The sequence below is a fragment of the Ahaetulla prasina genome, chromosome 5 (genome assembly GCF_028640845.1).
Source record: "Ahaetulla prasina isolate Xishuangbanna chromosome 5, ASM2864084v1, whole genome shotgun sequence".
Classification (NCBI taxonomy): domain Eukaryota; kingdom Metazoa; phylum Chordata; class Lepidosauria; order Squamata; family Colubridae; genus Ahaetulla; species Ahaetulla prasina.
In genome coordinates, this window is record NC_080543.1 from 87,474,290 (window position 1) to 87,500,880 (window position 26,591).

The window sequence follows — 26,591 nt, forward strand, 5'->3', positions numbered from 1 at the left end:
AAATTTTAATTTACATAAATCTTAGGAGAAACACTGTAATGTTTACAGGAAACAGTAAACTGTCTATTAAATGAGAAATAATATCAGATGAAACTAGTTCTATTAAAAGTTTATAAACTATGCTTCTTTTAAAAGTAAGACCACCTCTTACATTGCCTGCTATATATAAGAAATTATTATACAGGCCTCTGCTGGTTATTATAATGAAAACATGCATTTTAATATATTTCTTTATATTGTCTACAAAAATTCTATATTTTTTTAGAAATGGCAGGTAGGAGAATCTTTTTTCACATGAAAAGAAAAAATTCAGTTTATCAGAAGGAGTATAACATCAAAGGGCTCATACCTGCTATAATATTGAAATGTTATATATTACTGGCAACCTCATCTACATCACATACATATGAAGATAATCCCTTTAATTGTAATCAGTGTCATGTGAGGTGCAGAAAAGGAATAAGACATAGATTGCACCATGATCCTCAGATGGCTACATGGAGATTGACCACCACCTTCCCCCCATTTTTTTTAAATTTGCATTTATATTCCGCCCTTCTCCGAAGACTCAGGGCGGCTTACACTATGTCAAGCAATATTCTTCATCCATTTGTATATTATATACAAAGTCAACTTATTGCCCCCAACAATTCTGGGTCCTCATTTTACCTACCTTATAAAGGATGGAAGGCTGAGTCAACCTTGGGCCTGGTGGGGCTTGAACCTGCAGTAATTGCAGGCAGCTGCTGTTAATAACAGACTGCATTAGTCTGTTGAGCCACCAGAGGCCCTATCAAGGCTTTTGCATAATACTGTTTAAATACACTAAGAAAATGTATACTACATTATACCAAGCTTAATTTTATCCACATAGTGTTTCCTGTAGTGGTAAACACAGTAATAAGTAGTTTTTATCCATTTGGGTATCAATGCACAAGGCGCAATATTTCACTCTTTCCACTGAAACAAAATGTTTCCCTTCTCATTTGGCATTTTTTACATGTTGTGACTTTTTTGTACATGTTACTTGCATGGAAATTGATTTTCAGCTTCAGAATTTAAAGCTATTTTATGATGAGAACAGATCTGGAAACCAGGAAGATAATTTTGATCATGATCAATGACTGATTTCTATTATATTTGCAACTATCAGATGTTAATAGCAATCTAGTTTCCTAGCATTTATTTCTGTCTTGATAAAAACAAGAATGCTATAGGCTTTTTAAAAGCCTATAAAGCATAAAGAATGCAGCACCAATTTCTATGACATGGCTTGTTTTCTACACTTAAAATGTTCCCATCTGTCATGCAGATTTCATCCTCTTCACATTAAAAAATATTATGGATTTTCCCACGCATTAGATAGTGGTAGGATGGCACACTACTTTATTTTTATTTGTTTCAGGTCATTGAGCTCCAGTTTGAAGGAAAGCTAGTTGGTCTGTTTCCAGAGTTGAGGATCTGACTATGAATCCTGGCTGGTCATCCTTTAACCTGGCATACCAAATAATTCACTTCTAAATGGAATGGCTACCATTCAGAAGGCACTTAAAGCATGGTCTTCATTATGATTGCATCCTGACAACTTTATATTTATTTTTACTTGGGAAGCACATCCTGGACAAATATAATAATAATAATAATAATAATAATAATAATAATAATAATAATAATAATAATAATAATAATAATAATAATAATAATAATAATAATAATAATAATAATAATAATAATAATAATATGTTTGCCAACACCTAATGTAAAGAAAATACTTAGCAAGGGATACCTATTAAATCACCATGCTGATTGGTATATATACAGTAAAAATGGATAAAACATCGAACATAAAAAAGCAAACAAAAATAAAAGTCAATAAATCCAGGGCATCAGATTAATTGCCATTAAGTTATTTGAAACAGTTTGGTTTCAAAAAATATTTGGAAGGCTAAAAATATTCTGGTATATATCTTTTAATATAATGGAATATAATATACAGCTGTGAAATTAATACATGTCTACTTAAAATATCCTGAACATCTGTAAGCCGCCCTGAGTCTTTGGAGAAGGGCGGGATATAAATGTAAATAAAAATAAAATTTAAAAAAAACACATCACTTTGAATTCTGAAGACTTTTTCCCTCTCTTTAAATTTTGCAATTCTGTATATTCTCTTCTGTTTTGATAACATTAGAGCCAATTTGGTCTAGTGTTGGACTAGGAACAAAAAACGTAGTTGTAGATCTGCATAATTCATGAAAGTCGGCTGGGTGATCTTGTGCCAATAACTCTTTCTCAACTGAAGGAAGGGAGCAATGTCAATTTGTTGCAGTGTTCTTAACAGCATAATTAAGATGTACATGATAATTTTACAAAAATAGCCATGATAAAACAAAACATAATTTAAAAAGTAATATATAAGTGCAATCCAGATAAAGAGAGCATGATTTCACTCTAGGCACTGGAAGAGCTGTTTTCAATAATATAAAGAGAGACAGCAGAATGCAGGCAAGTCAGAACTTCAAGAGGAAGCTATTCAAGTTGATGGATATTCCTAATGAAAAACAGCATTTCCAAGCTTCAGCTCCTTGTACTATGAATTACTAGGAAGCTAACAACAGTTTATTTAGGAAGATGAATGAATCATATGGCTATTTCTGGCTGGAAGAGGTGATCCTGAAGGTACCTATCAATCAGCTTAGCTGACAGTTTTGATCTGTGCCACAACTGCTAGATAAAATAATTCCACACACACCAGTGCAAAGGAAATGTTGAACATTCTATATTGTTTGTAATTTTTGTGAGAAATTTATCCAATGCTGTCTCTACAATAAACTGCAATGAGCGCCAGCTTGTCATAATGGCTTGGAACTTGAAGTTGGCAACTGCAGCAGTGCTACTGGAAGAGGACAAGAGGTAATAGGCATCATCACTGCTTTAGGGCACAATGGGGGAATTGCTTAATCTGCTAAATAAAGATTACAGAAGCTTAATTAACAAAAATTGGCAGGAAAACTATGCAAATTGAATGTTGGAAAACAAAATAAAAATTATCTAATTTCATAATTGTGCATTTTGAACAAACTTGATTCAAGGTAAAAATAAACAACCATCATTTATAGTTATGTGTCTGTGTATGTATATACAGTATGTTCTGAAAAATGTTAAGGGACTTATTTACGTATTCATTCACACATTCATTAAATTTTAGCCATTACATTCAATTGATTTTTGGCGAGTATAACCAATAGTTTGCAATATTAGAAACCTATCAGATAAATTCCAGAATCAAGTTCACACAGAGAACTGGATGAAGAAATTTTGGAGAGAGATACAACCTATTTAATCATTGTTTTAATTACACTTTTTATTCTGTGCATGTGAGCAATGTAAAAATCTCATCGGCATCCTAACCTTATCTGTAGCTCTTGAGTAGCTTGAAGCATTTGCTGCTATCTTATCAAACAGAAAACATCTTCATTTTTAGCTGACTTTACAGACCATAGCATACAGACCAAAAGAGAAAAATCACAAGGTAATCAAGGAATAAAAAGATTCTTACAAAAGGCAAATTAGCTTAATAGTAACAAAATTGTTAAATAATTAAGTTACAATCATTTCATCAAAGTTGGCAATATTTCTGAAGTTTTCTGGGGTTCTAACAGCAAGAGGAACACCTTGATTTTCAAACTGTCTTTGGGGGAAGTGGGGAAGATAGCATAATGAGATCCTTTGAAATAATTTCTTCAAACATGCATTTTAGCCACTTCTCCCCCACCCCCCGCCCAGATATTCTGTAGCTGGAAATAAATCCTTCCTCATATTACTAGCTAATGTTTTATGAACCAAATTTAATTAGGACAGGTACACTCTTTTATCTTAAGAAATTACGTTTGTCTTCAAAATATGAGTTAAATAGAAGAGCAAATATAGACATTCATATAAAAAGGCCACTCAGCATGCCTACTTGTGCAGCTACTACTTGAACTCAGACACAAAAGAGTGAGTGCATTCTTCTTGCCAGTCAAATGTGTCCAAAATTTAAGAGAAACACCAGAGTTCAAATCATCACTCAGTACATCATTATTATGGAGCAATGCTGATTATATTTTCAACATTATTATGGAACAATGCCCATTACATTTGAACAATCATATCTAATTGTCCCTACCTGCCCCACCAGATCTGGCAGAAAGGGCATGCTCCAGTCCCATTGATTAAAGGGGATCACCTTTCAAGTCCCATGAAGGATATCTACAGTCCCATGAAGGATATCAAGTCCCATGAAGGATATCTACCTGTCCTCAAGAACACTATTCCTTCAAAGACTAGATAGACTTTCATAAAGGCCTCCGACTTGCCTTTTTTCCAGATATGAGGTCGAGCCATGAACTGAATGAATTTGTTGATTTATTCTTGGTAACCATTTTTCTTTTTAGTATCTAAAACACATTTAGTATCTAATGTGTTTTATTTATTGTATTTTATTTTTTGTATTGATGTTTATTGTGTTGGTCTCCCAATATCATTTTATGAGACAGGAGCAACCATATAAATTGAATTGAATAAATGAATCCATTTACATTTTTGCTTGTAATTACATAATTAAAAAACATATTCAACAGTATTAATAAGCATACACTATATTACACTATGTTAAAAAGCATAATAAATTATTAATGTTAGAATTGTATGTAAAATACTGAGAGAGTAATTTATTATTAATCTACTCCAAAGGAAGTTCCACTGAGATTACAAGGTTCATTCTCAATCATGTAAGCATCAGATTGTAGTCTACTACAAATTTAAACCCTACTGGGAATTAAAAGTCATCCCAAACTTTTTTTGGTGATGATTGTTGGATCAAATAGGACTTAATCCTTTCCTCCTTCACTAAAGATTTGCTCTTATATATTAATTCTTGCAACTGTTTGGGCATCATCAGAAGATTCTGGGGGAACAAGTTAGCTGCTAAAATTATAATACGTGTGGCTGCCCATGAAGTTTCATAGAAACAAGAATATATCCATGACTGCGCTGAATATCAAACTATACTGTACTGTTCTGACTGAGAAATCAACACCTGCAAAAAATTCAGAACTATTCAATATATATTAATCTGTTAAAATAAAAGGGAAGTATTCAAGAAAAATACTTTCTTATATTTTAATAATTTTAGCAGGCAAATATAGAAATAATTGAACGTGTCTAAATGTTCAATCAAAGAAAAAAAGCAATCATTTGATATAATTCTTTTGTTAATCTTCTGGGTTGTGGGTATTTCAGATAACGTTTGCTTTTCAGGACAAGAAGCAATGGATAGAAAGTAATCAAGGAGAGAACCAACCTAGAACTAAGAAAAGATTTCCTGACAGAAAAATTAAATCCATGGAACGACTTGCCTCTAGAAGTGTTAGGTGCTCCAACACTGGAGGTTTTTAAGAAGAGATTGGACAACCATTTCTCTGAAATGGTATAGTGTTTTCTGCTAGCAGGGGCTGTCATGCTGTCATGGCAAACCTACGGCACACATGCCACAGGTGGCACGCAGAGCCATGTCACCTGTCACACACGGCATCGGCCATTCCTCTTCCGGGTTCGCAACCCGAAGCTCAGATCATTAGACTATCTGGCCAGTGCGCATGCGTGCACCAGAAACTTAAAGTTCATTTCCCGGCGCGCGCATGCCCACTGGGCAGCTCCTCTTACAACGCATGTGAGACTGAACTGTTGGCTGCTCTCTTATTGCTCTCCCCGCTTGCTATTGGTCGCTATTTGCCCAGACCATCTGACCCAGGCCCAGCTGCTCTGCTCCTCACCCCTTGACTGCTGTCGCCTTCCTAATTTTTGGTAAGTTGCAGGTGGGCTGCCGTGGGGGGCGGCAGGGTACCACCCAGGATCAAGGTGGGTTGTTGTGGATGGGGGGGGAGGGAGGCCTGGGGTGGTGGTGGCAAGCCTGTCTGGCTGTATACTAGCCACCCTGGGAAGACCTACTGGTGACATCAGGGTCTGCGGCAAAGCTTCCAATTTCACTGAATGCCTTTTTCTTACCGTGGTAAGGGGATGGGCTGTGGTGCACAAACTTCAGCACCTCTTGTGCTGCTGCCTGCACTGCTTGCAAGACCCAGTGGCGTCTTGTTGGTCTTGGGGGGGTGCAGAGCCGGTAACAGCATGCAGGTAGAGGTGAAGCAGGAAAGCTTTTCAGTGGGGAGCCTACTGTAGGGAGACCTGTTTAGGGGGATCAGGGTGGGGCGTGTCCCGCCTAATTCAGCTGCAGTTTTTCCTTTCCATCTCCAAACAAGCGGTGCAGGTGGTGGCGCAAGAGCTGCTGAAGTTTGTGCACCACAACCGATCCCCTTACCATGGAAAGAAAGAGGCATTCGGCAAAATCGGGAGCTTTGCCACAGACCTTCATGTCACCAGAGACTTTCTCGGGGTGGCTAGCATGTGGCCAGCCAGGCCTACCACCCCCCTGCCAGGATCTAGGTGGGATGCCGCGTGGAGGGGGGGAATGTTGCCGCCGCCACCGTCATTGCTGCCACTGCTGTTCTACCAGGAAAGCCAGGGCCAATATTAGTAACAGAGCTGGAAGATACCTTGGAGGTAGGGGTGAAATGCTCCCGGTTCGGACTGGATCCCGTGATCCGGTAGCGATGGGGGCAGGTAGTTCAGAGAACCGGTAGCAAAAATCCCTGCCCCCCCTGCCCACGCCTCGCTGTTCCTCTTCTCTGTCCCTGAAGCTCTCGGTGGTGATATAGCTGCAAATAGCCTTAAATGACTACCGCGGCGCTTCAAAGGGCCGCACTATAGCTGACCAGCGCTGTAGGCAGCTAGTAGACCGGTGACTCTATTTTTAAAGAAGGTAGACCGATGCGCTCCCAAGTTTTGTATACTTTGTTTATTATTTTTATTATTTATTATTATTAACCATGCCCATTCAGTCACCTAACTACCAAGCCACACCCACCAATTAAGCCACGCCCACAGAACGGGTTGAGAAAATTTTTAGATTTCACCCCTGCTTGGAGGTCATCTAGCAACTCCCTTCTCACACAGGAGGACCTACACTAGGGATTCGAACCGCTTTTTAATTCTAGACACCTGCAGCCCACCCTGCATCTTCAGGTGTTGGAGCATGTGTGGAGGGGATACTTTTCAAGGAGCCACAAGGGGATTGAGAGCAGAGTCATTCTGACAGTCTTTTAAAATTGCTTGGAAGAGCAATTTTTTCCCTAACAATAATGGTTACTGTGGAATACTGTGGAATAAAACATATGCCTGGAAAAAGTACTTGCAAAACTTGGACAGAAAGAAAAGAAAGCCAGGACTGGTCTCATTATCAGTAGTTAGTAGTTCATTGTTAGTGATTCCCACTGATTCTAAACTCATTTTAAGACTGGGATTAGTGACTACTGAAATTTAAGTATTCAACAGTGGTCTCAGAAATCTTTAAGAACCTGCAGAGATGAAGACATTAGGTGGCCATCAGTCATTACTTTACAGGTAATCCTCAACCTACAACAGTTCATTTAGTGACCATTCAAAGTTAGAAGAGCACTGAAAAAAGTGACTTACATCCCCATGTGATCAAAACTCAGATGCTTTGTAACTGGCTCATATTCATATTGAAATGTCCCAGGGTCATGTGATCAATTTTTGCAACTTTCTGACAAGCAGAGTTAATTGGGAAACCAGATTCACTTAACAATGGGGTTACTAACTTAACAACTGCAATGCTTCACCTAAAAACTATGGCAAGAAAAATCGTAAAATTGGGCAAAATTCACTGAACCATAATAATTTCTAGATATTTAAGTGCACAGAATTTAAGTGTTGAGAATGACTCATTATTTCATCTCTTTTTCTGCACTAGTACCACTATTTGATTTCTTTTCATTTTATTCAAATAACAATAAAAAACCCAATACAGTTCAGTATGTAGTTTAAATGTCAAAGAAAAATCAATGATATATTTTTCCTTTGGAGGATCACACTGTCAATGGTTCACACTGCTCAAAGCTATTTGTTTAAAGCAAAACTAAAAGGTGTGAATTAAGTTTTAGCTAAAAAATGGAGCTTTAATTCCAGAAGTCCATTCTTTAAACTTGGACTTCTGGAATTAAAAGGCTCTGGATTAAATGGTACTCCAGACAAAGGATGTAGAAGAGTATCTTGCTTTTAGATATGATAATAGCTGTCAAGAAAGGTGCGTTATGAACTATTTTTACATCATCAGAAATTTACTTTCTTACCTGGTAAAAATGCAAAGACAAGGAGTACAAGGAGCAAATAAAAGACCTTCATGTTCGGATTGGTTCTGGACCAAATCTTACTTGTGGGACAGAAACCAGCTCTCAGCCCTCCTTGTGGCTCCTTGAAAAGCATCCCCCCCACATGCTCCAACGCCTGAAGCGGCAGGGGAGGGCTGCAGGTAACCTGGTTGATCCCAAGGGGGTCTGGGAGTGGGTGTGAATTCATCCCACAGCCCTCTCCATCCCCTCCTCTGTGAAATTGCTTTCTCCCACTCGCTGGTGGTCAGCAAATTCAAAAGGAACCCCCAGCTGAGAATCACTGCTGTAGATTGGTTGATTCAGGGGATTTCTTTAGTGTTAACTAATAGTGTTAACTATAGGGATAGATTTGTATTGGATGCCTCATTTTTTTAAAATTGGTTTTTGTAGACTCCAAGTCTTGAATACCCAAAAATGAGTGCAGCAAAAAAAGCAAAAGCAGATAGTGGAAGATCATTCCAAGAGGTCTGGACAGAGTCATTTGGAGTGATTGAATGCAGTTGGAAAGCATTATGTACTTTGTGTAATGAAAGTGTTGTGTGTTGCACATCAAGTGTCAGACGGCACTTTGACACCAACCACAAAAATGTTGCTGAACTTGGTGCAACTGAAAGAAAAGAGTTTATTGCAGGGAAAGTGAGGAACTATCATTCCCAGTCTCTTAGTTTTTCCAACTACTTGTCCAGAACAAATCATCTGACAACTGTCAGTTTTCAAGTTTCACTGTGCCTAGCAAAACATGGCAAGCCCCTTTTTGATGGGGATATTATTAAAACGGTCATTTTGTCTGCAAGTAATTCCCTTTTTCATGATTTCCTAAACATGGATAAAATTATGCAACGTATCTCTGAGGTGCCACTTAGCAGAAATATTGTTAAAGATCGAGTCCAGCGCATGACAAGTGGTGTTGGTCAGAAGCTGACCACTGACTTACAAAAGACAGCCTGTTACTCCATGTGCCTGGATGAAAGCACAGATGGAAATAATCATGCAAGGCTAGCAGTAATTTTGTGTTATGCTGCTGGTGACATGAGAGAAGAGCTGGTGAAACTGGTGTCTTTGCCTGAAAGAACAGAAGGGATAGATATCTACAATGTTGTGATGGAGGCTTTTTTGTCACAAGACATAAAACCAGAAAAAGTGGTTTCAATTACTAGTGATGGGGCACCTTCTATGGTGGGGGCAACATCTGGTTTCATACAGTTGTTTGTTAAAGAAATAAAGCATAAAGTCATTCAGTTCCATTGTATTATACATCAAGAAGCTCTTTGTGCCAGGGAAAGCAGCAAAAAATTTGAAGATATCCTCAAAGATGTCACAAAAATGGTGAATTTCATCATAGCTCGTGCTCGGAATTTTTGACAGTTTCAAGCACTTCTTGAGGAGATTCAGTCACAGTATAATTGTTTACTTATATACAATAATGTCTGGTGGCTGAGCAGAGGACGAGTCCTGGAGAGATCTGTAGCCTGCTTTGATGAAATTAGGCTGTTTATGAATGAAAAAGGGCAGGAATATCCACAGCTCACTGATATGGCCTGGGTTACCAACCTCAGGTTTTTTTTACAGATTTTACAGTACACTTCAATGTACTGAACAAACAACTAAAAGGTTTTGGGAAAACAGCAGAAAGGATGTTTTGTGATATCAAAACTGAGAGAGAAAACTGGAGTTTTTTGAAAGAGACCTTGAAAGTGGGCAGCTAAATATTTTATTTAAAATAAAATATTTTTCCAAATCTAAAAATGCATTTAGAAAATTGTATAATATTTGCAGACAACCCTACAAGCCACCAGGAAATCTACAAGGAATTTTCTAGCATTGTAGCAGCTGCAAAGGTGAATTTTAGTAACAGGTTTTTACAGTTCCATAAGATGGAAACAACTCTGTGTTTTCTTAGTTCTCCAGAAAAAGCCAAATTTGCACAAATTACACTTGTTAGATTTAGAAAATCTAGAAATGGAGCTATTGGAATTTCAAGAAAGCTCCATGTCGAAGAATAAATTCTGTGATCCGCTTGAAACACTTGAGAAGACAGAAAGAAAGGACAGCACAGTTAGTTCTGACACAGTTACCTGTACTTCTGAAAATGAAACCCTTAAAAGTGTGGAATTCACTGACAAATAATTTTACGTCAATGAAAGCACTCGGTATTGCTTTCCTTACTTTGTTTGGATCATCTTATGCTTGTGAGCAGCTGTTTTCAGCTTTGAATTATATCAAATTTGACACCAGAAACAGACTTACAGATGAACTGAGTGCTGCATGTGCTGCTCTCAAACTTACAAACTATGAGCCATGATTAGAAAAATTACCAGCGGGCATACAACAGCAAAAGTCACATTAATAAAAAGCATGCCAAATGCAAAGTTTTACATTTCAATAAAAAGTTGTTTGTATCATTGAAAGCACTGTTATTGTGTTTTTTTTCCCAGAGAAAAGATACTAATCACATGTGAGTTGTTTTTTCTAAACTAAACCTTGTTATTCAGTTTACTGTACTTTTCAGACTATAAGATGCACTGGTGTGCAAGACACACAAGATTTCGAAGAGATAAGCAAGAAAAAACGTTTTTGCCATCCCCAGCCCCCAGGAGCAGTCTGCAGGCCTCCCAAAGGCTCTGGCACCCTGTTTTTGCAAAAAACGGGCCCGTTTTTCGCAAAAACGGGATGCATGGGGCAGGGCTTTGGGAGGCAAAAAATGGCTGTATTCAGTGTATAAGACGCACCAACATTATCACCCTCTTTTGGTGGTGGTGGTGGTAAGAAGTGCGTCTTATACTCTGAAAAGTACGGTAAATTGCCATGTTAGCACTCTGAGATAAATATGTAGGCTTTGCGTTGTGTTTGGACATTCGGTCTCAAAAAGGTTCGCCATCACTGGACTAGAAGATCTCCAAGGTCTCTTTCAACTCTGTTACTGTTATCTTTTTATTCTGGTTTTGAGATTATTTGTGGATTGTTATAAGATTTCAAAAAAGACACTGGAACGTATTAAAAGAAATATGAAAATACCTTTAAGTTTAGGTACTGAAAATAAAGTGAGAATGATTTTTGTATCAGTACTTTTTCATATTAAAGCAGCATTTCTTAAAGTATGGTCACCCCTCAGGGAGCTGCAAAATCAAAATTATTTGCCAAATATTTGATATACATGCAGACATTTCGAATAATGTCACTTTTCTCATTATAATTTTTATTTGTTAAAAGAGAAACAGTTTTATGAAAAATATTTTTATTTATGTTAACACAAGAAATATATCTATTACAAGTGCCACAATTTTTATTTTTAATACAATAAATTTTGATATACATAACCCATACAAACAAAAGTTTTATTGGGGCCCTCTGTAATATTTAAAAGGTGAAAGGGGTTCTAAGAGCAAAAAGTTTAAGAAACACTGTATTAAAACAATGCTTTTATTTATGCATTTGTTAACTTCAGTGGAGTATTAGAATGAAATAATACTGAATAAATCTCATCTTGAGAATTGTTTTTAGTACCCTTGTAATCTGTACAAGTTCCTGGTTCTAATAATAGTAGGCATTTGGTTGCTTTCCTGGCACTAAAAGTGGTTAAATCTACAGTGCATTCAGAAAGTATTCAGACCTCCTTCACTTTTGTCAATTTTGTTATGCTGAAGCCTGATTCTACAGTTGTTGAAAGTCATCCAGGTCATGGTTGTCCCAAAGGTGCTTTTTTAGGAGGTAACTGGACTTTCTTGATTTTCTTTGAAGACGTTTCGCTTCTCCTCCAAGAAGCTTCTTCAGCTCTGACTAGCTGGTGAGGAATGGAAGGATTTATATTCCTTGAAGACAGCTGGAGGGTTGTTGAAGCCCTTGGAGGTTTATCTGTGTCCTCAGGATCACCTGAGTAATGCTAGTGGTTCCTATAGCCTGCAGTCCCTCTGGAAATCCATTCATACTCCTGTCTTTAAAGAAAAAGAAGAAAGTCCAGTTGCCTTCGGAAAAAGTACCTTTGGTATTTTTTGGGACAACCATGACCTGAATGACTGAGAATCTCTTTTATACAATTTGGGATGAACACCCTTTGAATGGCGTGGGAGTATGAATGGATTTCCAGAAGAACTGCAGATTACAGGAACCATTAGCAGTACTCAGGTCATCCTGAGGACACAGATAAACCTCTAAGGGCTTCAACAACCCTCTAAAAGGATGCAAATGATCAGCTGTCTGCAAGGAATATAAATATTTCCATTCCCCACCATCCAGTCCTGATACATACGTTGAAATTATTTTTTTCTTCATTATTCTAGACTCAGTACCCCATAATGACAAAGTGAAAACACAATTTTAGAAATATCTGTAAATTTATTTCAAAAAACCCTGAAATATCACATTGACATAAGTATTCAGACCTTTCACTCAGTTGAAGCACCTCTGGCAGCAATTACAGCCTCGGGTTTTTCTGGGTATGAAGTGACAAGCTTTGCACACTTGGATTGGAGGATTTTTTGACAATTCTTCCTTGCAAATCCTCTCCAGCTCAGTCAGGTTGGATGGCGACCATTGGTGGACAGCCATTTTCAGGTCCCTCCAGAGTTGTTCAATAGGATTCAAGTCAGGGCTTTGGCTGGGCCACCCTAGGACATTCTCAAGAGTTGTCCCTAAGCCACTCCTGTGTTGTCTTAGCTGTGTGCTTAGGATTGTTGTCATGTTGGAAAGTGAACCTTCGGCCTAGTCTGAAGTCCTGAGTACTCTGGAACAGGTTTTCATTGAGGATATTCCTGTACTTAGTTCCAGTCAGCTTTCCATCAACTCTGACTATTCCCCCAATCTCTGCTGCTGAAAATCAACCTCACAGCATGATAGTGCCACGACTATGCTTCACTGTTGGGATGATATTGGGCAAGTGATGAGCAGTGCCTGGTTTCCTCTAGACATAATGTTTAGAATTGAGGCCAAGCAGTTCAATCTTGGTTTCATCAGACCAGAGCAACTTGTTCCTCACAGTTTGCGAGTCCTTCAGGTGCTTTTTTGCAAACTCCAAGCAGGCTTTCATGTGTTTTGCACTGAGGAAAAGCTTCATCTACCTATTCTGCCATAAAACCCAGATCAGTGGAAGGCTGCAGTGATAGTTATCCTTCTGGAACTCTGTCCCATCTCCACATAGGATCTCTGAGCTCAGTCAGAGTCACCTCTCTTACTAAGGCCTTCTCTTCTGATTGCTCAGTTTGACTGGGCGATCATCTCTTGGAAGACCCTTGTTGGACCAATGTCTTCCATTTAAGAATTATGGAAGCCACTGTGCTTTTAGGAACCTTCTATGCAGCAGAAATTTTACTGTAGCCTTCCCCCAGATCTGTGCCTTGCAATAATCCTGTCTCTGAGCTCTACAGGCAGTTCCTTTTGATCTCATGGCTTTTGTTCTGCTACACTATGCATTGTCAGCTGTGATGCCTTCTATGGTGTGTGCCTTTCCAAATCATGTCTAATCAATTTCATTTATCACAGGTCAACGCCAGTCAAGGTGTAGAAAACTGTCAGCAATGATCAAGAGAAATGGGAGGGACCTGAGCTAAATTTCTTGTTGCAAAGGGTCTGAATACTTACACTAATGTGATATTTCAGTTCTTTCTTTGTAATAAATTTACAAACGTTTTTAAAATTCTGCTTTCACTTTGTCATCATGGGGTACTGAATGTAGATTAATGAGAAAAAATGAATTTCAACAACTGTAGAATAAGGCTGCAGCATAACAAAATTGACAAAGATGAAGGGGGTCTGAATATTTTCTGAATGCACCGTATCTGGATCTTAATGGCTTGATCAGCAGAAAATGTAAATATTATTTCTTCTCATGCAACACCGACATTGTACAGTAATGTATAAGTATTTTGGTAATACTCATTTTTAAAATTTGATAATGGAACTATTAATCTAATTTTATGTAGCTATACTTTTATAATATTTGCAATTTTACAAAAGAAAGGCTGAACAGCAACACACAGAGTTTAATGACATGTTATACATGCAGCTTGGTTCTTATACCATTTCAATTGCTGAAACTCCAGAGGGAAATAGATAATATATAATACAATTATTTTAATTGAATTTTAAATGTATTATCCTTATTTTTGTTTTATGGTAAATTTTGGTGGAATGTCTGTAAGCCACCTAGAACCACTTCTGGTGAAACAAGTTTAACAAATAAATAAAAAAAACATTATATTAGAGTTGGAGTATCCTTTATTGTCCATTCAATGGGTTCAGGCTTTAAGAAATGCTTGCTATGCTTCCGATAACCTAAAAGCTTAGTTAATTCAATAAACAATTCTCTTTAGGGATTACTGGACCAATGATACAAAGTTTTAAAAAAGGTCAACTGTCATCCTTTCTGTCAGGGTAATGATGATTTACTAGCTGACCAGCTGCTGTACTGTTGTAATACTGTAACGCTGATGTGTGTGCTTCTGTGCTGTAGTTGATGATTGATTGCCTGATTTTGCCTAATACATGTATGTATATATTCCTTGTAGATAAACCATTATTTGAAAAACAAACTTTTGTTTACTGTATTTTGCTCCTGGGTTGTCTCAAAACAATCACACTGTTTGCACTCTGACAGTTTATGGGCCCAGTCCAGAGAGAAGGCCAGAGAGAAGAGAAACCCAGTGAGAGCTTGCTCTAGAGTCAGAGGGGTTGCGCATTGTGGTTTGTTAGTGGTAAGCGCTTGTGAAAGAAAGCAGGCAACATGGCCTCCATTGGGGTAATGGAAGGAGGTTTCGTGGTATCTTGGCTGAATGAGGCAAACTAACTCTCCCGGCATGTAAAAATGGAGATGTACCTGCAAAGGGAGGAGTTGTGGATGATAGTTACTAACCACGTGGTACAGCTGATCGTTGGAAATACCAGTTCAGACAAACTGGTAGCTTTTTTTAACTACCAGTTCCACTGAACTAGTAGCTTTTTTAACTACCGGTTCGTCCAACCTAGTAGTTTTTATCACTACCAGTTCACCTGAACTAGAGTGAACTGGTAACATTTCACCCCTGGATTGTGGGTAGTAAAGTGCTGCTGACAAGGAGACTGTATAAAGCACAACTGAAGCTGGAGGAGAGCATGTTCACATATCTGCAGGCTAATGTTGTGGCCCACCAACTGCCAGGGGAGCTGGTGGCTGACTTGAATGATGAGGAGGTTGGGGAGGAACCTGGGCCAATGCTGGAATCCAGGGAAGGCTCTGATGGATGCTCTGCATTGGACACAGAAATAGAGCCAGGGCCGTCCAACATTTTCCAGCCACCTGAGAGGCAGCTGCCTTTGGAGGCTGATATGAGTGAGGAGGAAGAACAGCTGGGGCCTGTTCCAGATGCATGTATTTGCAAAGCAGTTAGAAGAGGTGAGCAATGGAGGACAAGGAATTGACTCAGGAAGCAAAGCACACGTGGATGCTGAATGGTCCCTCCCTGGCTGGGGAATAAATAGAAGGAAAGGGGAGTGGTTGTTGTAGGAGATAACAGTTCATATTTCTGGAGATTTTGCTCATTGTGTTTCATGCCAGAAAGACTGCTTGCCAGAACTTAATTTGCAGCCTTTCAGCTGGGAACTCATGGCCTTGCAATTATTGGTAAGTAACTGATAAGGTCTGTATTGCAGTTAACTCCTTGAAGGACTGTTGCCTGGATTTTTCGGTGAATGAAAGCAATTAATTCACAAGAGGCAAATAAAGAGGGGTTTTTCATGACAAGGAGTCTGTTTCTTGCTTCTGCTAACGCTGGGTCAGAACCAGTGCTGGGATTCAGCCAGTTCGCACCACTTCGGGAGAACCGGTTGTTAACTTTCTGATCAGTTTGGCAAACTGGTTGTTGGAAGGAATCATTAGGGCAGAGAACCGGTTGTTAAATTACTTGAATCCCACCACTGGTCAGAACAGCTATGAGAAAGGCATTCCTGGAGTTAGAAGAAAGAGGAATGACGCTTACTGAGGCACACAAGGTATACGTGGAGCTCGGTTTGTTGGACACTTTATGGGACATTCTTGTGGCTAGCCTAGAGTCTCTGCAAGAGAGAGACTTAACCATGACATATTTGACTGGTTGATTGTTGGAGGAAAAGCAGAAATGGCTGTAGAGGCGACTAATAAAGAGAGAGATAATGCTCAGCATAGGCCAACATCTGCAACATCCCAGGATACCAGCACAGCAGCTGAGATTGTTTACACAGTGAAGCCTTGCTACATGTGTGGTTCTACAGAACATCTCCAGAGACGCTGCTCTGAGAGGAGAAACAGAGGAGCAGCGAGACAAGAATGTAAGGCTACTCAATACATGAGGAGTGGTTCTTCATCGTCATTTTTTTCCCTGGCAGCAACAGCGTTTGAAAACACCAGAAACATTTTGGTATTGGACAGTGGGGCATGTCAACATATTGCTACTAAACCACAAACATTTTCTGGCTTAGGACCAGCTAAGCAAACATTTGCTAGTTTGGCTAATGGTCAACAATCTGCTGTTAAAGGGGAAGGTAAAGTCTACGTACCTGAGATAGGAGAAACATTATACAATGTCTTATATGTACCTGACCTAGATCATAATCTGTTGAGTAGTTCCAGGTTAGATAGTCAAGGTTATGAAATACTGTTTGCAGGAGGACAATACTTCATAAGAAAAGGTGGAAGAATTTGTGCCCAAGGTGTTAACCAGGATAATCTATACATATTAGGAAAACAAGAGAATAGTTGTGCACGAACATTTACAAACACTCCTACACATGACAATTGTGTAATTTATTGCATAGGAAATTGGGGCATGCAAGTTTTAGAGTACTGCAGAAGATGCCAGATCTAGCTGTGGGACTTAGGATAAAGAAATGCAATGTGTGCTTAGATTGCGCTGTTTGTAAGGAGGCAAAATCCAGAGTGTATCCTATAAGAAAAACTCAAAGCAAACATACCTAGGAGACCTGAAAGGTATAATAAAGGTATACCTCCTGATTGGTTCACTGCAAATGAGATTAGAATATGTGGTGTTTGCTATGAACCCTGTAAGTACCAAGAGATATGATCATGGTCATTGCCTAAGGAAGAACAGGATAAATGGAGGAAGCAGACATTAAAGAGAATATCAGGCTGTCAGAGAAACCAAACTGAGGAAACTGAGCTAGTGAAAAGAGAAAGTGAAGGAATTCAGCCAAGACATAGTGAGCATGATGTAATAGAAAGTAATGAGAAAGAGTGTACAGAGTCATTAAAAAATGAAATTAGGAGCTGTTCCAGCAGCAGCAGCAGCAATGGTACTAGTAGTGTTTGTAGCAACCGAAGCAGGAAGTATGGACATAATAGAGAAAGAAAGCATAATGAATATGTTAAAGAATTCAGCTGTTCAGCTTTAAATGGGAGGAGTGTCAGGGTAATGATGATTTAATAGCTGACCAGCTGCTGTAATGTTATAATACTGTAATGCTGTAATGATGATGCACTGGTAGCAATCAGCAGGGTTATTTGACTCTTTATCGCTTTAAGAGGCTGTTTTATAAGAGAGGCACTGTGAAGGTCCCCCCCCCCCCTCTCTCTCTCTCTCTCCTCTCTCTCTCTCTCTCTCCCTCCCTCCCTCCCTCCCTCCCTCTCTCTCTCTCGTGTGTTCTATGCTGTAGTTGATGATTGATTGCCTAACTTTGTCTAGTAAAGGTAAAGGTTCCCCCGCACATGTGTGCTATTCATTTCTGGCTCTAGGAGCAGTGCTCATCTCCGTTTATAACCCGAGGAGCCAGAACTGTCTGAAGATGTCTCCGTGGTCATGTGGCCGGCATGACTAAACTCCGAAGGTGCACAGAGCACTGTTACTTTCCTACCAAAGTGGTTCCTATTTTTCTACTTGTATTTTTTACGTGCTTTCGAATTGCTAGGTTGGCAGAAGGTGGGACAGGAACTCACTCCATTATGCGGCGCTAGGGATTCAAACCCCTGAACTGCCAACCTTTTAATCGACAAGCTCAGCGTTTTAGCCACTGAGCCACCGTGTCCCTAGTACCGCGTGCCTAGTATGTGTATGCATATATTCCTTGTAGATAAACCACTATTTGAAAAATAAACCTCTGTTTACTGTATTTCTCTCCTGGGTTGCCTCAAAATAGTCACATTGTGTGCACTCTGACATTAATAAATTTAAAGAAACTTGGCATGTATATTATGAGCATTGCTAGTTGCTTGGGCATATTGATTAGATTCATTAGACATTACTAGGCTGAACCATGTTCTTCAAAGATATTAATTTTGAGGTTAAAGATATTAATTTGAAAATAATTCTATTTCCAAAATCAGAAATCTTTCTGCTAATGAACTTTGTATATACTAAGCTTACACTGTTGCTAAAAAAAATGTTCAAATTCCAGATTCTAAATGTTGATTAATGAAATTTGTCTACTTTCACTTTGAAGTGCTGCAAGAATGTACAATGTAACTACAATACATTTAACTACAATGCTACAAGAGCCGAGGTGGTACAGTGGTTAGAGTGTAGCACTGCAGGCTACTTCAACTGACTGCTAGCTGCAGTTTGGCAGTTCAATCTCACCGGCTCAAGGTTGACTCAGCCTTCCATCCTCCTGAGATCGGTAAAATGAGGATCCAGATTGTTGGGAACAATATGCTGACTCTGTAAACTGCTTAGAGAGGGCTGTAAAAGCACTATGAAGTGGTGTATATGTCTAAGTGCTATTGCTAATACATGTTCAAAATAAATAATAACATTAAACATTAAAATATGTAATTTTAACAGATTAATTTTTATGTTTTATGTTTTATTTACTTTTTGATAGTATTTTTTTCTATTTCCTAGGTAGTTTAGCATGTTTTTTTACCTTCCTATCAATCAATTTTTATTACAGTTATAGATCAGCATTACAAATAAAAGCATTAAAAAATCAATAATAATAATAAAAAATAAAATAAAAGCCAGACAAAATAATATATTATGATTAGTGGTGGTGGATTATCAGTGGGCAGTTGGAATTTGCCTAATTTTGCATACAGCATAAAGAATCTGGCCACATTCAAAGAAACTAATTTGTACTGATCTGATAACAGTAGTTGCACATGTAAGAGATTAGTAGTTCCTGGATATTTTATTAGGTAAAGTGTTATAAATTGAGTCTGTGAGTCATTATAGAAGATGCAGTATAGCAATGGTTCCTTGTCCAGAGGGGCACAGTCTCACCTCACATGGTATTTGTTTGGATGATATCGGCCATCCAAAACAGTTGCGGGAAGTGCATTGCAGCTCACTAATAGCACTTATAAACCACTTTATACTGCTTTACAGTATAAAGTAAATCACTCTCTAAGTGGTTTACTGACTCTATCATCTGGGGGCATTTTACTGACCTCAAAAGGATGGAAGATTGAGTCAATCTTGAGCCAATCAGGATCGAACTTCTGGCAGTGCGCAGAGTCAGCCTGCAATATTGCATTCTAATACTGCACCACAATGGCTCCTAAGGTTAATGCCCTTTGGATTTTGGGAAGTATTATTTGATATAAATATCTCGCTTTAAAAGGGGAAGTTTGACTGCTCAAAAAACATTGGGAAGAGCTCTTGGGAAGAATAGTCTGATCTTATTGGATTTACAGATCTTCAGTACATTGTTTAAGTGCACTAAGTACATTTATCTTTCTAACTTTTTTTTGTTTCAGTGAATAACTGAAGGTTTGTGTTGTAAACTATGCAATATTTAAATAAGAGTAACATATATTGCTATTTACTTTATATATGCTACAACAAACTACTGAAATTTAAAAAAATATTGATTGTAATGTTTTTGAAAAGAATTAACTAAAGTTTTAGACTAGCATTGTTTACAACTTTTCTAACCTTTTTATTTATATTTTATTATTTCTCAAAAAAATCTCTTCTTCAATAAATAAAATTATTTGTAGCAAAAACACTTCTCATTGGAGCGATGTATGCTGATCCATAAAACCTAAAGTTTCTTGCATTGCTATAACAACAAACCTTTTTTCTTTAAAGCTGTCTCTCTGTGGTGCAAGTTACCAATAAAGGTTTCCAGAATAGCTCATTTCAAGAAATTATCTGCCATTTGACTGCTTTTGCTTTGGACTGTAGACTGAAAGATGGGTTTGGGTTGGTGTGAGATAAATCATAAGGATATATTTTATAAGCCTAGTCCATTATTTCTGCTTTCTTTGCTCAAAAGAATATTTTTCAACGTTAATTTATACAAGTTATGCCAAGAAAGAACATGTTGAAGTAACAAAAAGATTATAAAAATAAAATGATCAGAGCTGAACTTTATTTTTCACAATTTGGATTAACATTATTACTCATTATTTCAGTGATATCTTGGCTTAATGGATCTCAGATACAATGAATATTATTATACAGACTTCACCCCTTTTTATGGACTATGATTTGTCTTGTGTATCAAGGTTTTTATTGTATTATGATGATGGTTCTAATATGCAATAGTGGCTAATATATTGATTCTAATATGTTCACAAGATTAGGCAATTTAGAATTATAAAAATTTATGATCACTATATGATACTGCTGCTTTCAAAAAAACCTGAGGAATGGAAGAAATAGAAACCACCAATGACAGTTTCAAATGAGATTGATAGAATATATTATTCTTTTATTACTCCAATTAAATTGGCTTTTAAATTATTTCCAAAGCCAGTTCAATATAATTGCTTTTACATTGTTGAACAGTATAAAATCATAGTATGTTCCAAAAGATTATTTCATCTCCAGTTCTCTGGAAAGATGCTGCTTCTCATTTAATCATCAAACAACCTATATGGAAAAGTTATTTGTTGTCTTATAAGCTGTCTGGATTTCAACTCCTAGAATCCTCCAGCCAGTACATTTAGCTGGGAATTCTGGAAGTTGAAGTCCAGTCAGCTTAAAGTTGCCAAGGTTGAGAAAGACTGCAATAGAGCCTTTCCATTTATAGAACCTTCTGATATTATGGTTCAGAATGATATTGTATTCTTTTACTGTGTAAAATTTTTACTGTGTTCTTTTGATTTTGTTACATTTTGTTATGAGTTCCTTTAAATCCTATTAGCAGTTTTGCAAATCACTTTATGCCAATTGGAAGTATAGTGTCTGTATTTTAACAAAGTATGAAAATTAGTTAAGCTATACTGGGGATAAATAATACCGTCCAACAAACCAATTAACGTAATATTTATTTTAATCCACTTTAAACGATTTTTTTACCTCCATAACTTTGTGTTTGAGAAATACATTATATTGTTAAAAGAACAGTAATTACCTGACTCCTGGAGGTAACGATAAACCAAGAAATTCACTTCATCGCTGGTTATGCTCATCTTAGCCCCACCTCAATACAATGAGGCTTGCAAGAAGTGTGATCCACGCTCTGTTCAAAGAGGAATAATCAGAAATATATCTTTTGATTGCAATTATTTTAACTGTAATTTAGAATTTTACATTTCTTTTTTTTTATTGAAAAAGTTTTACAAAGATTTACCCCTCCTTCCCCCTCCCCCCTTCCCCCTCCCTCCCTCTCCCAAACCCCCTTCCCCTCCCGGACTTTCCGGAACAAAATACAGGGTATTAAATCTAACAATCATAAGCTAAATTATGTTAACTATCTGTAAACTCCCATCCTCCTCTAGAACCTTAACTCTCCTTTTACAAAGAAAAAACATAAACATAATTCTTGTACTGTTCATTCAAAAGCTATTTGGTATTTCTTAGTCTGGCATCTATTTTGAATATAATCAATCCATCTTCTCCATTCCAATATGTATCTTTCTTGTGAGCAGTCTTTCAGGAATGCTGAGATTTTCGCCATCTCTGCTAGGTTTGCAACTTTTAATAGCCATTCTTCAATCGTAGGCAAATGTTCCTTCTTCCAGCATTGCGCAACCAATAGTCTGGCTGCTGATATTAAATTTAAAATCAATTTAGTCTCTATTTTCGTACAATCCATAATTATACCCAATAAAAACAATTGTGGGGTAAATTTTATCTTCTTTTTCAAAATATTTTGTATAATCCACCAAATTCTTATCCAAAATGGCTTAATTTTTTTACAAGTCCACCATATATGAAAGTAAGTAGCATCATCCCCATCACATCTCCAACATTTAGCTTGCAAGTTCAGGTACATACACGCTAGTTTTTTAGGATCTAAATGCCATCTGTAAAACATTTTATAAAAAATTTCTCTTAAATTTTGTGCTTGTGTAAATTTAACATTTCTAACCCAAATTTTCTCCCAAGTTTCCATCATTATAGGTTCTTGTATATTTTGTGCCCATTTTATCATGCAATCCTTAAATAATTCCGTTTCTGAGTCTATTTCTAACAATGCATTATACAGTCTTTTAATATGTGATTGGCTTTGATCTCTAATTTGTTTTACCAAATTTTCTTCATTTTGCATGATACAAATTTTCTGATCCTGTTTCCCATCTGGCTTGCAACTGTCCATATTGAAACCAAGTATGAATTATCTTTTCCTCTTTCAATATATTTAAAAACTTCAATTGCAGCTTACCCTTTTCCATAAAAAGAAGTTCTTTATAGGTAATTACCTCTTGTTTTTGTTCTGTATTTATATTCTGTATCGCATGTCTAGGACATGCCCATAAAGGTATCTTGTAGTTTAACTTATATTGATACTTTTTCCAAACCCGTAACAAAGCATTTCTTAATATATGAGCTTTAAAAGCTTTATCCACTTTTTTATCATACAGTAAGCAAGCATGCCAACCATATAACAAATCATAATCCTCTATATTCAATATTCTATCTTCTGTTAAGTTAAACCAATCACTAATTAGAGATAGGGCAGCTGCTTCATAGTACAGTCTTAAATTAGGCATTTTAAGACCCCCTCTTTCATGTATATCTGTATTATTTTCAATTTTATTCTGGGTCTTTTACCAGCCCATATAAATTTATTAATTCCATTTTGCCATTCTTTCAGATTTGCATCTTTTTTAAGTATTGGTACCATTTGAAACAAAAATGAAAACCTGGGTAAAACATTCATTTTTAAAACCGCTATTCTTTCTAGTAAAGATAACTGCAGCTTCTTCCAATTCTCCATTTCCTTCTGCACTTTTTGCCATAAAACTTCATAATTATTTTTATATAATTTCACATTCAAGGCTGCAATATACACTCCCAAATATTTGACCTTTTTTTCTATTTGAAATCCCGTTATTTTCTCTAATTCTACTTTTTGCTGTATAGTCATATTTTTAATTATTATTTTTGTCTTTTGTTGATTTACTTTAAATCCAGATACCTTCCCATATTGACTAATTATATCCATCAAATATATAACTGATTGTATTGGTTGGGATAAAGTAACCACCAGGTCGTCTGCAAATGCCCTTAATCTATAATCTTGACATCTAATTTTAATTCCCTTTATGTTAATTGATGCACGTATCTTATTCAATAGAGGTTCTAACGTTAAAATAAACAATAATGGTGACAAAGGGCATCCTTGCCTTGTTCCTTTTTCAATTCTAAAAACTTCTGTTAAACTACCATTAACTATTATTTGAGCTATTTGTCTCTGATATACTGTCCTAATTGATTGTATAAAACATTCCCCAAACTGCATCTTTTCTATTACTCTAAATAAAAATTCCCAGTTCAATCGATCAAAAGCCTTCTCTGCATCCAAGAAAAAAAAAGCTGCAGGGACCTGGTTGTTTCTCTCCAAATATTCTAGTAAATTCACAATTTGTCTAACATTATTTCTCATTTGTCTCCCTTCTATAAATCCTGATTGATCATTATGAATTTTTTGTTGTATAACCAACATTAATCTATTGGCTAGTACAATCTGGCTTAGTACAATCTTGATCCTCCTTTGGTATCAGTGAGATAAAAGCAGTTCTCCAGGATGGAGGTACATTTCCTCCAAATTGAATTTTATTAAATAATTCCTTATTTCTTAAAGGTAGGTATGCTGTTATTCTGATTTACAGCTGCATTTAAATGAAATAAACATGTTTTCAAATAATTATTTAATTGACTGAAAGATTTAATTGTTGGGTAAAATAAGTGTAGCAACAGTACGTTGATAGTTTTGAATGAGATGTTCCATCATTTATTTTGAAGCTATTTACAATTTACATGGTTGTTCTTGTAAAATGAACCCACATACCAGAAAAGAACCAAATATTGCAAGATAACAGCCAATTTAAAAGAAGTCATCTAGAAAAGCATGGCTGGTGATTCCACACCTTATAATTTGTTTTTAAAAATTACATTACAAATTAAATATACAGTAATTTTAAACTATGACTATGAATCAAAAGTATATCAAATGGCCTTTAAAATACAATATATAATCCAATTGTTCCAATGTCTATGTTGCACTTTGACCACTATCATAAATTACACAATAATGCTAGACAACAGAATTGATTCTTTACATATTCTCTACATATATATACAAGATCTCTCCTTTTTTGTACTTAGGAAAACATTTATTCATTCAAACTGTTCAGCAATTCCTTCTGCTTAAAGTGACATCTGCTATTTTAAATCAGCTATACTAATCTACAGGTTCCCTTGAAGCTGAAGGTCAGACATTAGTCTAGCAGATGTCTGCATTATTTATGTGAGCTTTTCTTTGGAACTATTTAGTGCTTTTATTTCAGTGTTCTCATATAATCTATCATCCATACATATTGATTTCCCCCTGCAGTTTTACAAACATGTTAAATTAGAACTCTTCTTCCTAGGTATTAATTATACTTACTGCAGTAATTTGTACTTTGCACAATAGAGATAGTAATTTGCTTTTAGTTCCTTCTATCGTATTTCCTAACAGAAAAATATTTAATCTTATCTTCAGTAAAAAGTTTCCCTGGAAAGGACATGGATTACTTTATAATTAAAAAATGATTGAAAAGTCCATGAAGAAAATACAATTGTACAGAAATCTATATATAATATGGAAAGACATAGCTGCATTCAGTGGCAAGACTGGTAAAAATTGGTACATTATTTATTTTAAGTGTTCTCAAAGCTTAGTCCACAACCATAGGTTTGTTTGTTCTGAATAAACTCTATCAGGATAATATAAAAAATGACTTTTTAGTTCTGACAGCAGACATAACAATGATACTAGGAATAATAATTATAACTGATTCAATATCAATATCACACAACTACATCATACCAAAAAGACATTTCATTGGAAAAAACTCTCATTACAATACACTATTTGCCAGTCTAATAAACAATACCAATTAACATATCAATTACATCTTCATATTTATTATCTTAATGTCCAAAATACCCATTTGCTGCTGCTGCTGTTCTATTATTACACACTATTATTACTACTGATGCCAGCCAATACAATTGAAGGTAACAGAAAAAATTGCTAAGATTGATGTTGGCTTATCTTTGGAACAATACTCAGTATCAATGTGTGGGAGAGTGAGGCACAAATAGGAACACACAAAATATATAACAAGATTTGGAAAAATATTTTAGACACAGCTACCTTTCAATGAACTGTTTAAACTTTAACTTATCTCAACATTTTCAGGATTCCTAAAATATCTTTGTTTTTTTCTTTGAGAGTTTTCTTTCTCTGAGTGATTTTCTGAACTATCACCACAGAATCTGTCTGCATTATCTGCACTGTTCTGTCTACTGCTTTATAATGGTTACATCAATGTTGCATTGTCACTCCTTGATGCCCCCCCAATAAATTCCCAATATTTATCAGTGATCTGTTTCTCTTTAAGATCATTTTTATTAGAGTGCCAAAGAAGTAGGGATGAAGAAAGACAGTTGTTTTACAGGATATATGGATAATCTGTATTGGTTGAAATGACATAAAATATCTGAAAATTCCATTATCATGTCAGTTCAAACTTCTTAGGCTGATGAAAACTCTCAAGCAACTGTTGAAGCTGACTTCATTCCCAATCATCACCTTCCCTCACACATTTTGTCAACCATACCGAATTAAGAGTTTATAGGGTCATAAAAAGGGAGTTTTTAAAAACTGTATACTAAACCTTAAAATAAGTTTTATAAAATCAAAGTATTCTTTTATGTGATGTTTTTCAAAGCCAATAAATAGGTTTTTAAAAAAACAAATCTAAAAATGATTTAAAAGACAAGCAACAGATGTCTAACTTATAAAGCATAAGATTCAATTGCGCCAGTAAAATTTATTAGCATTTCAAGTCACTGTTCTTACACATAAACAAAGTGAGCACCAAATACTGTGCAAAGACATTGCTATGGTCCACAACATTCCTGAATGCATCTGAAACCAGATTAAAATGCAGTTGGGTAACAA

At 36.5% G+C, this 26,591-nt stretch overlaps 1 protein-coding gene across 11 annotated transcripts in view; it reads right to left on the bottom strand.

Moving 5' to 3' along the window:
- Positions 1-26,591, bottom strand: part of TBL1X (transducin beta like 1 X-linked) — a 177,480-nt gene that overhangs the window by 21,356 nt on the left and 129,533 nt on the right. For all 11 annotated transcript variants that reach the window (XR_009155252.1, XR_009155250.1, XM_058184429.1 and 8 more), the window contains one exon: positions 21,546-21,653. Coding sequence is in view for 9 of the 11 variants with exons in the window: in XM_058184429.1 (XP_058040412.1) it covers positions 21,546-21,603 (58 nt within the window). In the remaining 2 variants the exon portion in view is untranslated. The remainder of the gene's footprint in view (positions 1-21,545; positions 21,654-26,591) is intronic.